This window comes from Nipponia nippon, unplaced genomic scaffold (assembly GCF_047370975.1).
Source record: "Nipponia nippon isolate SJK-2023a ecotype South Korea unplaced genomic scaffold, ASM4737097v1 scaffold_7, whole genome shotgun sequence".
NCBI classification, from domain to species: Eukaryota; Metazoa; Chordata; class Aves; order Pelecaniformes; family Threskiornithidae; genus Nipponia; species Nipponia nippon.
The window spans coordinates 32624921-32642387 of NW_028262391.1; the positions used below are offsets into that span (position 1 = coordinate 32624921).

Sequence of the window (17467 nt, forward strand, 5' to 3'; positions counted from 1 at the left end):
GTACCTGCCCTGTCTCCGTTTTTTCACTGCACCACTTCCCTAAGTCAATCATGCACTTGTCCTGGAGGGCTGGGTCCAGCTTCACATCCATGGCACGCTGATGGAGGATTCTCTGGACCTCTGCTCTGCACTCTCGCGATAGCTGCAAAGAGGGTAAAGAGCATTTAGCATGTGGGATCTCTAAATCCATAGAACGCAAACAAGATACTGACAGGTGACATACTGAGAGTGACCACAAATGCCATCAGCAATCCCAGAAAGTACAGAAGTCCTGTACTGCTTAGCATGCGCCTGCTCGGGCCCCCACAAGCAATCCAAGCTCCAAAAGAGTTTAGAGTTTTGTCATTTATTTTGGAGGAAGGCTCCTTTCATTCCACTGAAATGAATCTTATACTCTTAAACCTTCACTTTGCTTTTGAAATGAGATGTCAAAGCAGGTCCCTAGATTATCTGCTGCACTGCCCCCTTCATTCAAAGCTACAGACTGCTTCTGGAGAAGAAAGTCAAAATAGCTCATGCCCTCAACACCAAGAGGGAAGCCCAGGATGAAGCAGTATAGTCCAGCTGTAATTTCTTCCCAGCAATCTCCACTGCAGCACATTAGAGCCAGCATTTGCGAAGACTGAGGAAGAAGCAAACTGTAGAAAAATCAAGGGATACTGGCATGGTGCTTGTCAGACCTAAAATGCACCGGTCAAAGCTCAAAACTTCATACATTTAAAAATCCAAACCACTGGAAGTTACCTAGCAATTTGTGGACAGCACTGGAAAAAAGTGCAGATCTAACCTCTGATAAGTTTGCTTTCAAATACTAAATTTCAAGATGGCAGCTGGTCCCTTAGCCTACTTTCCACAAGAAAAATACATTTAAAAGCCTGTTCTCTCTCTGATAGATTATTTGCAGGCTGGCTATTGATTTCTTCGGTCAGCACTAATATAAAATGGAATTAAAAAGTCTCAACTCAGCAGACTAAGAAACCGCATTTTAAAAAATTATTCCTAAAAGAGAGATGCTTTCAATCAATACTTGACCTCTGCCACAAAAGGCCTTTTAAATCAAGCTGTAGAAATTAATTTCTAAGCCAGGCCATTGTGTAGACCCACCAACTCCTAGGGGCCATGTACACTGCAGTGCCAAAAGAAACAGAACCGAGTACTACCCAGCTGCTTTCAAGGGAGTGTCTGGATACTGGCACAAGAGGGCAGCAAACTTGAAAAGAGTAGCTCTGAACCAAACAAATGTGATTATGGTGAATGTCCAGATTGCAGGGCAGCAAGTCAGATCCCTACTGTCTTCTTTAAAGACAGCATAAGCACGTTTACCAGTACGGTATGCTCCAAAGAACTGAAAGGATGCTTTATATCAATAGGAAGAATTTAATGGGGTATAATCTGAAGTTGTACTCAAATCAAAACTTAATTAGAAACAGCCTAGGAAAGCTGGGCTTGGAACTCCCTTTTTGCATAAAACCAATTTTGCAGCTATGCTAGCTATCTCCAAGGAATCACATTCCTCTTTGGAAAGACAGGGGGGAGGACTTGCACTGTGTCTAAACAGATATACATAAGTTGTTGTCAGCACACAGTTCCCCCTGCAGGCAACTATCACATCTTGACGTTTGCCTTACCAGAACAACAACATAGACCTTTCAAGGCACAACTTGAGGAGGAGCTGGGCATCTGAAGCAGTGCAAGTACCACCTACAGTAAATGCTTTTAAGTAGCTTTTGTGAGTTCTTACAGTTTTCACACCGTGTGTCCAACTTCCAAACGTACGTACAACCCTTCTATCACAGATCAAAGAGCAGTAGTCGCACTCTAGCACTTACCCTCCTTCCTTGCTCCTCTGTGCGGTATGCATGCCTGTACAAGCAAGAGAAAACAGCCCCTGGAGGCATCAGCTCACTAGTCTCATTCCAGCCATGTGTATGGCAGAGACGGGAGGCATCTCCCTGACACTTGCGGTAAAGGACTGTATCCAGTCTGCAAACAGAAAAGTTATCACTAGCACTTTATTCAAACCTTTAACGTTTTTCCATATTCTGAAATGTTTTTGAGGCAGAAAATTTTACTTCAAGTTCCATACACCACCACATGATTTAGCAGCAGTGTCTAACCAACGGAACCAATAGGCAGCAAAATGCCTGTCACTCAATTTGGAATCAACTCCCTAATGTTGCAAAAATACACTAAGATCTTTAATTACAGATTAAATCTTCAACGCTTCTTGAAGCGCCTCCCGTTCTCTTCTGCAACATGCCAGCCAAATGCTGACACATGAGAAATCATCTCCTTGATGTCCTTGAGCAGCAGAAAGGCAGGTACATGCCATGTTTTGCTTGTATAGTATGTGTACTTTGTATTGTTGCCATTTTGAAATACCAGTTTCATAAAAATCTGAGTTAGATTAATTATTGTCTGCTCTGGGTTTCAGCTAACTGAAGACTCAGCATCCATTGCTTTTGCATACAAGAAAACTGCAAGTGCAGATATCTTAAGATGACATCTAATTACATTAAAGCTAAGTGAGATATTGCCAACTTTCCAAAATGGAAACTTCAGATTTCTACAACACTTTAGAAGGCAAACATCAAGTGGTATCAGTGGACACAATTATACAGATAACGATAAAAGTAGTAAGAAAACCATTTCTACTCCGTGCATCTATGCTAGGTGCACAGTTAATACAACAGTTTTTATAAGCCAGTTTTAGGAAACAGTGGTTAAACAAGAAAGACGAGCTAATGTTGCCAAGCCTGCAATATTAATTAGAATTATCTTTACTCCTAGCAAAATGCAAATACTCAGTCTTGCTTCCTCCAATCACCTAAGTTTGGCTCAAGTAATAAATTACCTGCTGGAAACATGGCACAGGCAGGAGAACAAGCAATGAAGGGAAACAGGAAGAGGAGGAAAAAAATTAAAAGTATTCTTGTCTACCTATGGAGACAGCTATCGAGATGACTAAATAAACAGTCACAAAGCCTGAATATCTCTGGTCCATGAAGCCCCCTGTATTTTAAAAGCAGAAGGTTCACAGAGCATGTCAGCTCTTAACTACCTGCAATGCTGCCCATAGATACAGCTATAGTCAGATTTGCTTAATGTTTGATTTGAATACCCTTTGCAGTAATTGAAGCCCATGACTTCTTGCCTTACACTCCTTGTGGTCACTGAGAACAATTATTCCACTTATTAAAGGAACACCATTTGATGCACTCTACTTCCTCACCTCTCAATCTTCTCCAGAAGAGAAGCCAAACACTTATTCTTTCCTCACTCGTCACGTTTATCAATTTTATACTCTCGTCATCTTAACCCACACAGACACAGCAGCTCTGTATATATTTAAAACAAAGTACTGCCATCTTTGGATGAGAAAGTTGGAAAAGCAGTGCTCCAAAGGGAATTACACCTGCTCTATAGGCTGTAATCACACCTAGAGAACTTGAAAAAAGGCAGAAATGGAAGCGGGGAGCCCCTCACACAGTGTCTCTTTGTTATACTTAGTAGCTTGGTTTTCTTAACTCCCATATTGTAGCACTCGGAGCAGATAAAACTGGCTGCCACCTGCACAGAAAGTGACCTCCGACTTCAATATGGCCAGAGAGACTTCTTTTAATTAAAGATTAATTGAATTTCAGAGCTCAAACTTGAGAGGCCTTTTAGGGCTGCATCATTTCTAAGTCAGTACCTGATTTAAGTGGGCGTCACACTTAATTTTTCTAAGCAGCTTTTGCTTCTACTGTTCTAGACAGGCATTAATGCCTTACAGACCTGGCATGCTTAAAAGTCCTCATTTGAACAAGCATAAGCTATACTGTTTTACAAGGAACAGCTAATGCATACAAACACTAAATACAAGCATCAAGTGAGGATAAATCTTGTTTTACAGTACTCACTTCCAATCGCGAGATATAAAATACTGGAGCTCTAGGAGCCTGTGTTCACAGTCCTCTACCATCTTCTCAGTATACAAGTGCTCCATCAGGCAAGACAGAATCCTGCAAACAGAAGAAAAAAGTTAGGCAACAGCCTGTTATAATCATGCTGAGCTTCCTTGTAACAGTTGGTGTTGCCAAATCAGTCTTTCCAGTGAACCGTAGAGAAGACATTCAAACACAGTGAAGATCTTTCTCTTCCTTCAAAAAGATTACATCTAAAACAACTGTATACCACATTTGTACCCTCTTAAATTCCATTGGTTCAGTTACCCCAGCAAGTCTAATATACGACAAAATCATAAGGAATATTTTATATAAAATCTGGCTCGGGAGACAATATATACCAGACCTGAAGATAAAGGAGACATTTGTTTCTGCAGTATGGGTTTGCTTAACTGGCCTTTCAAGGCTTGTTACTTTTCTTTCTGATATTGCTAAAGCCTTATGTAGTAAGAGAAATTAGCACATCAAATATTACACATTTAATCTGAGCAACCGAGATAGCTACATCCTTCACGAGCACTAAACCAGCCCTATTATAAAAATACTAGCCTGCTTATATGGCAAGAATGAAGACAGAGCTCGGTTCACACCTCCAACCCTGTATGAATTGCTAGTTTGGAGTCTGTCATTTCTGGACAGGTTTTAGTATCTATACTGGTCAGCCACACAACCTTCATGAACGCCCAACAAAACCAAAAATCAGTTGTAATTGCGAGCCACCTACATTGGGTCTCCAGACCGTATGTGCTTGCAGGCAGTCTGTATCACTGATTCACAGGCCTCATTCAATGCTCGGTCAATGCGGTAATCTGCACCAGGGTCAGTTTCTTGAATCAGTGTTTGAAGCTGGAAGAAAGAAATTGTGGACAAGAAAACAAATTATAATGATCAAAACGAGAGCGCTTGCAACTGCTCAGCATGGCAATTCTACGTCAATAACAACACTACCAGGTACAACCTCTGCTCTACAGTTACTTATTTTAAGTGCTTGTGCTGCCAACCCAATTACCAGACATGGGAGTCCAGTGCTGCTGAACCCTAAATATCCTTATGAAGCAGCCCAGTAACATTGGGTGAGGCCAGTCGCACACTGAAAGTCAACTGTAAACCTGGACCAGTTATATACTGATTTACAAAACAGAAATGGTAAAATTTGAATATTGTATTTTTGATCCATCCTCATCCCATAAGGCTGATGATACCAAATGCACAAATTTGTCACATTTCCATGAAGACTATCTACTGTTCTGAACTGAAAACCAAATCAATGTTTAAAGACCAGTTGCTTAACTACAAAGAAACCTTAAAAACATTTTTTTAATTGCCTGGAGAGGACACAAAAGTTTCACTGAAATACAGGATAAAGCGTCCTGTTCTGCTGGCCCACGAAGTATCATTTCCTCAAGTAAGCCTGCTCAAGCTTTTGGAAGCCAGGGTAACCACAATTTGGTCTACAGTACACAATTTATTATTTGTATTGTATTGTTTTTCCTTTCATATATATATAGATATATATATATAGCCTCCCCAAGTTCCTTACAGTCTCTCTCCCCACCCTGCTCATTACAGCCAGAGTCCAGCTCGGAAATTGTGAACATCTAGCGATTTCTCCCACACCAAAGATGCCAGGAGTGAAAGCTGTTGGGGTTCCCAGTATACTGTAAGACCAGCATTCACAGCCCCACAATTTGGGTAAATCTGAGTCTCACTTAATCTATAGTTTTGGGGAGAAGGGCAGCTTTCTGGGCCATAACTCGGCCCAGGACCCCCAGGCCCCATGGCATTTCCCACCAAGCTGTGAATTCCCAAAGACTGACATAGGGCAGACTGGTATCATCACTCAACAGGCAAACATTTTTAGCTGACAAATTTGTAGGGGAAAAAAAAAAAAAAAGAGAGCTTGCTTAGAAGGCAACTGCACACCAACATCAAATGGTCTACACTGCTAACATCTTGACACCTAGTGATTTTTATTACTGGTCCCCCAGCCCAACTAAATCAAAAGCACAGTTACAATCTTATCCTCCATCTTTCAAAGTCTGCACCTAAACACCATCCAGGAAACTTTCAGGGGCAAAGCCCTAACATCACAAAACACAGAGAAGAAAAAAACATCAGAGAACTAGAGAAAATAGAAGCTAGCGCTATTTATCCAATAGGAAACTTGTAACCAAGAGGACAGACCACTGGGAGGAACACAGGATTTCCTGCAACTCGCTCTTGGTCAAAGTTAATTAGGCCCAGCCTCAGTTTCTAAGGGCTGCAGGCAGCTCAGAACGCTACCTAGCAGACACAAGGTGTTGATTCAAAAATTCTTGGGATGTTTTCACTAAAAAATTATAATAAAAAAAGAAACATTTTATGCGACTGACAGTGGCCAAACAGAAGCCAGTACAGGATCCAGCTCATAACATGGAGCTGAACCGTAATCAGCAGGAGAAGCCAGAAGTGACAAGTCCTTTACAAACTTCTTAAGACAATGCAAGAAGGCGAAGAATATGGTCGTTCTGCTGGCATGCACGCACACATACAGCCTGCATGGACAGGCAATGCTCTGCACATAAAGTGCTGGGCTCGCTTCATGTCAGATGTTTACGTATAAAAAGGGATCAAATATGATTACTGGAACTACTCCCTCAAGGAGAAATGGGTGAATAAAAGCTCAAACCTGACACTTCCTTACACCCACAGATTAAATAAACTGGCCAGGGTATTATATAGGCAGGCTTCTTCCTTAGGTCTCGGTTTAAGTGGTATTTGTGTTGCTATCAAGTGGAAGAGGCCAAAGTGCCCTGGGTACGACAGCTCAGAAGCAGCAGATCGCCTCCTAGATTCTCTGCCCTGTTTTGGGCACTACTGCAGGACTCCCAGTCCCCATGCTCAACCACGTGCAAGATATGCAGCGGTGAGCCAGCTGCCCTGACTGCAGAGGCGAGGGAGTAATTTAGCACCAGTAATAAAAGTGAAGGTTTTATAGCATTTTCCTCACTCCCAAAACAAACCCTTGCAGCTGAAAAGCAGCTGGATAACCTTTGTAATCCTCTGAACTTTTATCCTGATGTGGAACTAAATTAACAATTAACTATCGAGTTATTAGTTGTATTAGAAATTGAAAGCAGAAACATCTGCCCTTTCAGCAAGGATTATAGTTTTACCTGCTCAAGGGACTGAACAGAAAAAAACAAAGATGAGACCAGAGCAACATAAAAGTCACATATTTGAGAAACAGTTTCCCAGCAGCTCTAGTACAAAATATTCCTTCCACTGAGTAACACCATAGGTGCTAGACACTGCCAGTACAGCTGGAGATGTTTTAAGGGCCGATGCTCACAATTAAGGGACATGTATATCTGCTGTCTGATGACCTACAGCATCGCAGACCCTACATGGAGGATCTCCGTCTTTGACGAATAACATAACAATGATATTTGCAGAAGACCATTTAATGACTGGCATGTATCCAAGCTGTATATGCTTCCCCAAAGCAAAGAGCAGCTTGTTTTACATGGGAAGACAGGCTCCTGACACAGTATCTCATTCTGATGTGGTTTTTTTTCCTTAATAAAATGCATGCCCCTATAGAAATACATCAATAGTATAAATAACAGGAGCCCTATCCTTTGCTTCAGAACAGGCAGAGGGCTCTGAGACAGCAAAGCCAAACTACAAACAGCACTTAAGAGGGCACATTGCCAGAGCGTACCTCTGATATGCTGGGGTGAGGAAAGTACTTAAGCCTACAGTTAGGCAAGATGAGGCTGACCAAACACCCAGGAGTTTTTTTGAAGTTAGGCTGAACGATTTACATTACACAGAAAGCCACTGTTCCTCTACCATTCACAGAACTTGGGCATTTTGGCAAGTTCACTGATCAAAACAGAGACAAAAAAACCACACAGCTCTTAGACGTTTGGGTCTGGGCATGCCTCTTGCACAACAGCACGGTTCATCATGAGCACAGACTCTCGTATGCAAGATCATTCTGGTTGAGGTGTCTCACTAGAAATGAAACCGTTCAGATCAAGAAATCGGGGTTTGAGAAGGTTTGAGAATGCATTTCATTGACAGTTTTAAATACAAAGAATCACTCGTATTCTTCCTGCAGGAAAGGGTATGAGCAGATGCTCCTGCAGGAAAATAAAATCATGGAGGTTCTTCGGTTATGTTTTGTTGTTTTGGGATTCTCTGTGTTGTTTTTGGCAGATGGGCAAACATCTTCCTTTCATAAGGCAAGCAGAATCAGAGCAAACCTTGACAGACAGGACAGTAAGTAAAAACAGATCCAAATTAGATGCTTCCCGTTCCAATTTCCTCAAGCAAACTGTCTAGGCAATTGCATCTGAAAAATTTCAGGACTAGTCCTACTGCTTTGAGCTAGCCAAGAACTTGAAGTGCTGTATCAGTGTTAGCTACTGACACTACTAAAAGCATGGGGGCACAAGTTTTTGACTCCATATAGAAAAGACAGTGTCTGGAAATGGGCCCAAAGCTCTGCAGCCAGCTCTGCTTGGACAACCCCAAATCAACCATGTTGTTTTCCTCTGTTTCCACAGGTGATAAGGTGGAGATGCCACAGACCAGTAGTTTCACCATCAATAGCCACATCAAAGTTCAATCTGAGAGCATCAGCACCATGTTCCTGAAATAAGAATTGCCCAAGAACATCAGAAAGCAAGGACCAACAGTCAGCTTTGGTCTAGCTGGACTTGGGCTGAAGCCATGTGGACCAAGCAGTAGCCAGGAAGCAAGCAAGCAGGAGATGGCTGAAGCAGCCATCCTATCTGCAGATGAGGAGCTACTGGAGGTACAAAGTGATAGGACATCTCACCAACATTACATTGTAGGCAAAAAAAACAAAACAAAACAAAACATGGCATGCTCTTTGATGCAGTCTGCTTACTAGTTTTTGGAAACTCCAACACAGGTCAATCTTTCGCCCATGAATGAGTTTACTGAAGCAGCACTTTGAGACCATCCACATGTCTCAAAGACCAAACTATACTGACACATGGCAATGAAGAAGCTGAGAAATCAGCTTCAGAAAAGCATCAGTGGCTTAGCAGAAGCATACGTCAAAGGTGCTCTCTAGGTATCCAAAAGGAAATGAAGTAGCTCCAGCTACTATGAAGGGCTGGACCTCTAACTTGCCTTCTTCACGGCCTGTCATATGGGCCAATCTCATACAACAGGCGAGTTTGAGTCTCTTGCACAAGCTGCACAATTTCTGGAAGGGTTTCAGGCAATATTTTCTTCCTTACAAAGATAATTTACTTACCATAGAAGGTAAAAGCAAGAAGCTCATTCTAACACAGTAAATCAAAACAGAACAAAACCAGTGACAGCTGAGACAACCATTACCATTCACATACAAGAATATCAACAACAAATTATTTAGTACCTCAGAAGTCATAGGCAGCTATGTAATAGCACCATGCCAGTCCTCAGGTACCCAGAGCATTAGAATGTTTATCCTGTTCTTGCAATCATCTATTTCCTCTTGCCCATAAAAATATGGACAAACTAATCATATTTTATAAAAACAACACTGAATTTGCTCCTGCTGTCTTTTGCACAGAGAACAGAACACAGGTCATTCAGCTTGAAGGGGAGTCACGGACAAGCCCTGCCATTGCATCAACTTACTGTACAAAAATAAAGCAGAAGCTTAAGTATAAAATAACTGAAAAAAACCCTACAGATTTCTACAGGCATTCTTTGTCCCCAAAAGTCTGAAATCTCATATCACTTTTGGGGGTCCCCTGCCTTAACTTATGACTTGTTCTGAACATGCACTTCATGATCTGGAAGTTATTCCCAAGATGAACTGATCTTCCGACAACTTGTAAATAATAAAGTTTGAGGCAGCAAGTTCAATTTCATATTTAAACAGAAACAAGTATTAAGTTTTTCACACTAATGTTGCAAAGCATAAGTCATGCACTACAGCTTACCGCAGAAATGACTCAAACTGTACAGCTGCTGCACCAGTACACCTGGTATTTACGCAGAAATAAGCTTCATCACAAAAGCATCCTATCCCTTACAAAAATTTAACAGATATTCATTTATCTTTGATAATGTACACAAACTGGCAACATTTGGGGCTCAGGCTTTAAGCTACATTTACACAGAAAATGGACTACAGTGGTTCCATATATTGCAGGAGGTCAAGAGCGTACATCTCCCCAAATTCCTACATCAGCACTAACACTCCCTAGCCATTTGTAGCATTGATGTCACTTTTCCAGGCTCATGGGTCATTAAAAGCAGTTATTAAGTACAAAAATGTATTACATTAAAAAGCACTAATGAGTTGAACAAATATTAAACTGTTTTCAATTTAAAGAGACTACAAACAGGATGCATCTGGGTCAAAATGGAGTTTAAAAAACACAAAAGAATCATCCCATTTTAAAGAGGTATTTTGGAGAAGAACGACATTTCCTTCAGTGGCTGCAACTACAACGACGTGCAGCAGTATGTTGTACCTACCTGTCCCTGAAGTTTCATTTCCATCGTTTAAGCTGAATGAAATAGCAAAAATAAAACTGAGTGGAAAGGTGCTTTGAGAAGATGTAGTGCATTTCCAAGGACAGGGCACAGGGGGAAAAGGGAAGGAGAGGGAATGTTTTAACACTTATAAAAAAGCAAGTTTCCCTACATCTTGCACCCAGGAGAGAATTCCATGACTTGAGAGCTGCTGGAGAAGAACTACTGGAGATCCAATACAAAATCCAAAGCAAAACAATCCAAAATATGTTTTTTGAGGAAAAAAAACATTACTAATGTGCTGCTAGATACCAAGTTACACTTCGTACCATGACAATTAGACAACTGCCTCCAGCATTCACTGGTACCCAGCAGAGCCAGACTGCCTTCAGAAGAATCTCCATCGCAAGGAAAAACATTAACAGACAAACCAGTGCTTCTACCAACTGACCAACACAGAAGCAAAGTGATAGAACAGCATCTTACTGCCTGCTGACAATTCAGCCCAACGTTTCCTTTTTCGCCCCGTACTACTTTCATCAGGCAATGCAGGGTGCGACCCTTCCGATGCAGGCCTGAGCAGTGGTGTTCAATCTCCCCTCGGCAGCTCAGGATGATTTCTGGGCTCAATGAGAAGTCTTCCATTAGCATGCGCCGGTAATCCAACATTTCACCCTGGCACTCGCTGCTCACTTGTCGACCTGTGCCAAGAGAAGACAACGTGATTTAGTATTAATGCTTAGCAGGGCCCTTCCTGACCTGTGCTACCATCACGTTGGAAGAACAGGGACGATGTCCACACTCTGGACAACACCACATTGCAACAAATGTGCTAGAGCAGACATGCTGCGGATTAAACCAGTTGTTATGGTAGCTCCCAGCAATTCAATTGAACCTGTAAAATAGCCAGTCTATGGATTCAACACATGGATTTGAAAAAAGGTATTCCTGAAAGATTAGGAGAATCTTATTTTGGACTTCACATTACAGGAGGTGGTTTTGAAGAACAGCTGAAAACGCTCAGTGGATGTGTAGTTCTGTGGTACAGGTCAGCTCTTCCCTGTATGCTCAAAGGCTCATTCTTCCACTGTAGAAACAGAAGTCACCTCTGATAGTTTACCAACTTGATATGTAATTGGGGGAGGAATTTGTCCAGACAGCAAGTTAAACATTTTCTGAGGAAAAGGTTTTCTAGAGCAATAGCACATACTTGCTCAGGAAACCAAAACACAGAATAGAATATATTACCAAGAGCATATACGGAGTGTCTACCAAACAACTGCAGTTGCACAGAAATCTAACTTTAATCAACGCTTAGATCTGCTATAAGCTTTCCTACAGTCCCCATGTAGACAGTTTGTTCGGTTTTTTAATCAAAAGGAACATGTCTTTTTTGCTATACCCTCCCCTTCGCCCCCATCACAATCTATTCATATATGTAAAACGCCCCATGCAACAGAGGTCCTATACCCCAACAGGGGCTCCCAGGCATTATAATACAGACACGTGGAGGTGTGTGGAATAATTAGTGTTCCTCCCAGGCTGTGCTTTGTGCATGAGCCACACACTGCGGAACCTGTTCCACTGTGGAAGTTAATAACTGAACAGTACCTTTTCTGCATGTAATTCAGGAAAGCACCTGCCTTACTGCAGGGAGAAAGGAAAAAACCCACAACTTTTCCACAAACAGCCCACATCATTTCCACATCAATCAGAAGCAATGAGTTATTCAAACTCACAAATGCACAGATTGCATATGGTGTTATGGCAGCCTTTCCCTCCCGTGCCAGGGGCACGGCAGCATGCAGCCCTGCTGCTGAATCAGAAACCACTCAACTGCATGCCAAGGGGAAAACAAACAATTCTCCAGTGCAGATATGGAGGATATAATGTGTTGTTTTATATGTTATGGCAATTTCACAGAGAACCTTTAGCATGGTCCTGCTGCATAAGGCCTTCTAATGCCTTTGGGACAGCTGCTGGTGTTATGACGTTTTCAGCTTACACTAACTTAAAGGAACAAAAAGAATATTCTCACACTTATCTTCCTTCTATATAGGAAAAACTAGAGTTAGAGAAATTAAGGCATTTACCCAAGCTACTGAACTGCAAGGGAAGAACGTTACTTAGAAGAGGCAGAGGACTGAGTATCCCTGGCTTTCCCTGAGTGATGATAAACACGTTCTCTATTCTATGTTTTAACCTAGTAGCATATTTAATGCTTACTACATAAAGGAGGAAAAAAGCTGCTTGAATTCACAGTGAATAGAAGGATTTGCAATTACACATCATCAGTCCAAGTGGGATTTGCTATTTTGCATTTTAAACTTCTTGCCTACGCAACAGGAGTCAGCATCAGAGGTTTTACTCAGCTATTCTGATCTTCAAAACAACAGTGATGAAAGCATTACAATGAGGAAATTTGCCTCTGAACCAAAGTCTGGAAAAGGTTACTTGGGGAAGGGGACTGTAAATACACGCTGAACCTGAAGGTCCCAGAGAAACTTAACATCAAGGTCCCATCTCTTGATTCAGCTCCACTTACCTCTGTGCACAGCAGACTCTAAACACATCAACAGATAGGAAAGCCTGGCTTCCCGAGACCGGGGAAGGTTCTCCACATTACAGCGGTACTTCTTCAGATCACTTTTACAGGACTTTGCCAGCGAGTAACTGACTTTGTAGTCTTGGGCAATCAGTTTCTGGCGGGTTGTCAACGCATCACGACACTACGGGAGACACATTGGGATGGCTGTATGAGCTTCCGCGCACTAGTGGCAGAGAGCTAGACCTGCTGCTGTTAAGTTTTCAAGTTGCGTTTCAAAAGACGACTGATGCTTTAAAATTCATGCGTTTAAGCTGGACTGCAGTTAAATTTCATTTGTCTCATAGAAACCACACAGTTAACAATGCACACCGAGGTCAACAGATCAAGGGTTTTAAAGGCAGCAGCTCTCTGCAGAGCACTTTTTAAAACTGCACATTCATCCAGCTTTTTGTGAAGAGCTATGGCTGAGACCGTGACTCATTCTTGGTAACTAGGATCAGTTGCTGACATTTATCCCAGCTGTGGTACACACTCACCCCATGCCCTCAAGAAACGATGTTTTCCAGTTGCATTTACAGAATAGCGTGTTCTTTGGATTTGTTCTGCAATGCGCCGAACAGATGACAGTAGATAAAGCAGTCCAACCATGGGAATTTCTAGCCATTTTCCGCAACTGGTGAGGTTCATGAGAACGCACTGTAGCCAAACCTGAACCCAGCAGCTGCAACAACAACCCTCTAAATTTCGTCCAAAAAAGGACCTGTAAAAACACTGCTACGCTTCGTAACTTTTGGTTTAAATTACATGAAAATTAAATCCAAGAGCAGCAGATAATTCAGAATAGCTCAGGCAAATTTGTCCATTCTCAGCCTATTTGAAAGGAAGGAAAACTGCATGTGCAGGGTGGGAAGAAGAGGGAGCAATCTCGGCACAAGGAACAGAGAAGCCCTATAGCCTTCTCCCCTTCCTTACATCAGGTTTTTGACTTTTCTCCCCCTCCTTCCATACCTAGTCCAGGACCTGCAAAGCCCTGCCCCAAGATATTCCCAACCCCTCCTTCATGCTCCCATCTCTGTGCCACCACTTGGACCTTGAGACTGGACAGACTTAAAGCTCTGGACACAGGGAGATACAGGCTCGCAGATACCTCATCCCCCAAAGCAGGGGAAGTTCAGGTACAGCCAAGAAGCCCAGCCTGGCGAGCAGTTTTGGATTAGACAAAGAGAGCCACCCACTAGGCAGCTACTGTTGCCTACACATGTGTGCACAGCAGCCAATGCCATCAGCAAGGAGGGACTTTTTACTGGGTAACAGCTTCTGCAAACCTAGTGACTTTGCAGATGGTCCAACCTTGGCAGCTACAAGAATGAGAACGAGATTTTGTGTTCCTCCTGCCCTGCAAACTGCGCCCTCAGAGCATCCACCCCTCTCTCCCTGCCAAGTCATCTGCTACAGCTCTGTCTAACCTCTCAGCATCTTACATTCATCTTAGACAGCTGATCACGGACAAGATCCCTCAAAAACCACCACTGTCCCGGTACAACCAAAAACAGGGTAAGCAAAAATAGCAGTCCATTACAGTGATGCGCTTGTACAAAATGAAGCTTTGTTTCAAGCCCTCAGGGATCACACTCTCAGTTTTGAATTTGTTAATTGGAACCAAGCTTTCAGATAGCTAACGCATTTAAAGAAAAGAAAAATGAGTCTGATCCCTTCAGGCCTCTGAATCAGGCTCCTTCAGCAGAGCTTCTCCAAGGAGGGCTTTCCAGATACCCATTTTCGTATCCTTTCAGACAGATGATATAATTCCATATAATCCCAAACACTATGATGCTGCTTCCAAAATCACTGAAGGCATTGCTGCCTTCCCAAAACACCTACACCAATACAAACTCTTCTCAGGACTGGCTTTCCAAAACAACTTTTTTGTTGCTGTTGAAAACCACATCTTCAGGAAAAACATAAGGAAAACTTCAGTAACTGAACTGTGCATCTTTCCCACAGAATTTGCTGCTTCAAAGTCAGACACTCATAGCCTTGAAAACAAGACTGAAACACACACAGCTTCCTGTGCTGAGGCATTTGGGCATTTTGTTTCTAATCTGTATGTTATGACAGCATTTATCCAAGGCTTACCCCAGCATGGTGCAACTTCTACTTTAAACACTCAATCACAGTGCTACCACTTGAGCTCCATATCTACCTTCCCAAATTACCCACCCAAAAGCTCTGATTTATTTAAATCCTTGATTTTAAAGGCTGTAACTTAAGTACAATTAATTCAAGCCACCAGCACGTAGCTGCAAACACAAACATATCAAAGTAAAAGCATCTGTTAAAGCAGGCGGTTATCCAATCACATAGATGATGGATTTTCCTCAACACTGGAAAAGAATAACGTAGCCTGGATTGATGAATGATCTGATGATTTCTGTGTTAAGGATTTGTCTCACTAAGACAGATACCTACCTTTTCACTCATTGATTCTTCAAACTTGTGATTAAAGAGGCACTTGTAGACTCGGCCTTCCCCAGCCTGAGTCTGTGAAACAGAACAGTAACATTTACCATTAAAGATAAGACTTGTAATGCTTAACGAGCAGGCTAAACTACACCTAGAGTTTTATCTAGAGATAGAAACTAGAAATATATTCAAGTTAATATTTCAAATGTCAGTGATAGCTTCTAGACTATAAAAATATTTTAAATTTTATTGCATTAAAAAAAAATCTGGTCATATTCATCACCCTTTTAGAGAGAAGACACTCAGCTGATACAAGCTAACTCAGACTGAACAATGCAGCTTTCCAGTTCATCACTCCAGAGATAAGGAGTGCTGCGAGTAGAGTCAGACCAGGCTTACCTTGTGCAACGGCTTACTACTGCAGAAGGAAGCACTCACCTTTGCTGCCTCCTCCCCATTCGAGTCGTTCCACTCCCTGTCACACCAGCTCTGATGCCCATAAAACCATTTATGCCAATTCAGTTCGTTAACCCACTGGAAATAATGCTTGTTTGTTGGGTGACTGAATTTAATACCAGATTTATTGCAAAATGACAGCTACAAGGTGTCTGTTTTCAGTATTACACGATCTCACCCAGGCTTCACTCTACTGTTCCATTCCTTCTTCCAATGGGGTTTTGGGTTTTTTTAATGGATTACTGTAGAAGAGAAGGCAAGAGAAAACTACTCACATTTTCACAAAATCGTTCTCTATCATCTCGGCATGCAAAGTAGAGATGCCGGTCCAAGTGGAAGTCATCCGAAGAGAGTTCAGCTACACGAAGAATTGCTTTCTTACACTGATCAGAAACCTGAATTCGAGGATCAGTCTCCTCCGCCTCTTTTACCAGGCCTTTTTCCAGGCATGCCACCACCTCTCCTTGTGAGTGGGCATCCTATAGGAGAAGAACAAGACAACATCTGTAACCAAGCACTTACATCAAGTGATCTGTGATTCTGGATAAGCACCACATAAATTAAGCAACAAACTGTCTACATATAGACTTCCAAAAGTTCAGCCTAAACTGCATTTACAATCAGAGGAGGCAACAGTTAATATCTGTACTATCCACACACCTTATACACCACCATCCTGCTGATGGTCACCATGAAATCCCCTCCTCCAATGCTCTGGGTTTGTTTTAATGTGTCTAATGAGATTATCACTAGTCACACTGCTCAGAGCAGTTTACCAAAACAGCCAAATTATCTTTAATCTGACATAGCTCTCTTGGCACCATGGCAACAGCAAGCAACAGCATCACATTAAGAACATACTTGGAGGAGAGAAAAATCATAGTTCCTCCATGCTGAGACAAGCCTTCAGTTTGGGTGGTGATAATTAGTGATGCTAAAAAGGCCACAAAGGAGCTTTGACCAGTGTAGGCTTCTCAATGCTAATTCCTCCATTAAGAGAATTAAAAAAAATTCAAAGCATTCAAGAGCAGATGAAGTCTCGGACAAAGCAGGTCTGGCCCAATACTGTACGCCACATCCACTGTCCTGCAAGCCTGAAGACAACTTTGGACTATGACCAGCGACTGCCAATAAATGCAGAGAGCCTGTGCTTTGTATGAAAGCTCGGAAGAGGCAGGGCAAAGCTGACCAAAGCTCCATTTAGTTTCCTACATTCTTTTTACGTGTTTAGAAAGGGAACCATACCCCCTCTATACCTCTGTAGAAGATCTGATTTCTTCTCTGTCTAACAAACAAGAATTCTTCCAGAGCAGATCTCTCAAGGCTTCTGCAAGATTTTCCTGTGAAAACCACCATAATTTATGCTGCTCTGCTGTGATAGGATATTACTACTAACCTTGTAGCAGACTATCTGGAGTGTACAATGAGGCACGCATGTTTGCATACATCTGAATCGCTCAACCTGGCGTTTGCAGTAACCATGTAGGAGCTATCCCTTCAGCTTGCTCTGTCAAGCAGACTCATCCATTGCTGTTGCAGCAGCATGAGCAAGAGAGCAGTCTCC

At 42.2% G+C, this 17467-nt stretch overlaps 1 protein-coding gene across 1 annotated transcript in view; it reads right to left on the bottom strand.

The window, feature by feature from the left end:
* GLG1 (golgi glycoprotein 1) overlaps window positions 1–17467 on the bottom strand; it is a 91028-nt gene that overhangs the window by 17770 nt on the left and 55791 nt on the right. The window contains exons 5-12 of the mRNA XM_087739794.1: window positions 16179–16382; window positions 15454–15525; window positions 12982–13165; window positions 10923–11137; window positions 4672–4793; window positions 3903–4004; window positions 1830–1983; window positions 5–142 (exon numbers count right to left, since the gene is read on the bottom strand). Of these exons, the coding sequence (XP_087595920.1) occupies window positions 5–142; window positions 1830–1983; window positions 3903–4004; window positions 4672–4793; window positions 10923–11137; window positions 12982–13165; window positions 15454–15525; window positions 16179–16382 (1191 nt within the window). The remainder of the gene's footprint in view (window positions 1–4; window positions 143–1829; window positions 1984–3902; window positions 4005–4671; window positions 4794–10922; window positions 11138–12981; window positions 13166–15453; window positions 15526–16178; window positions 16383–17467) is intronic.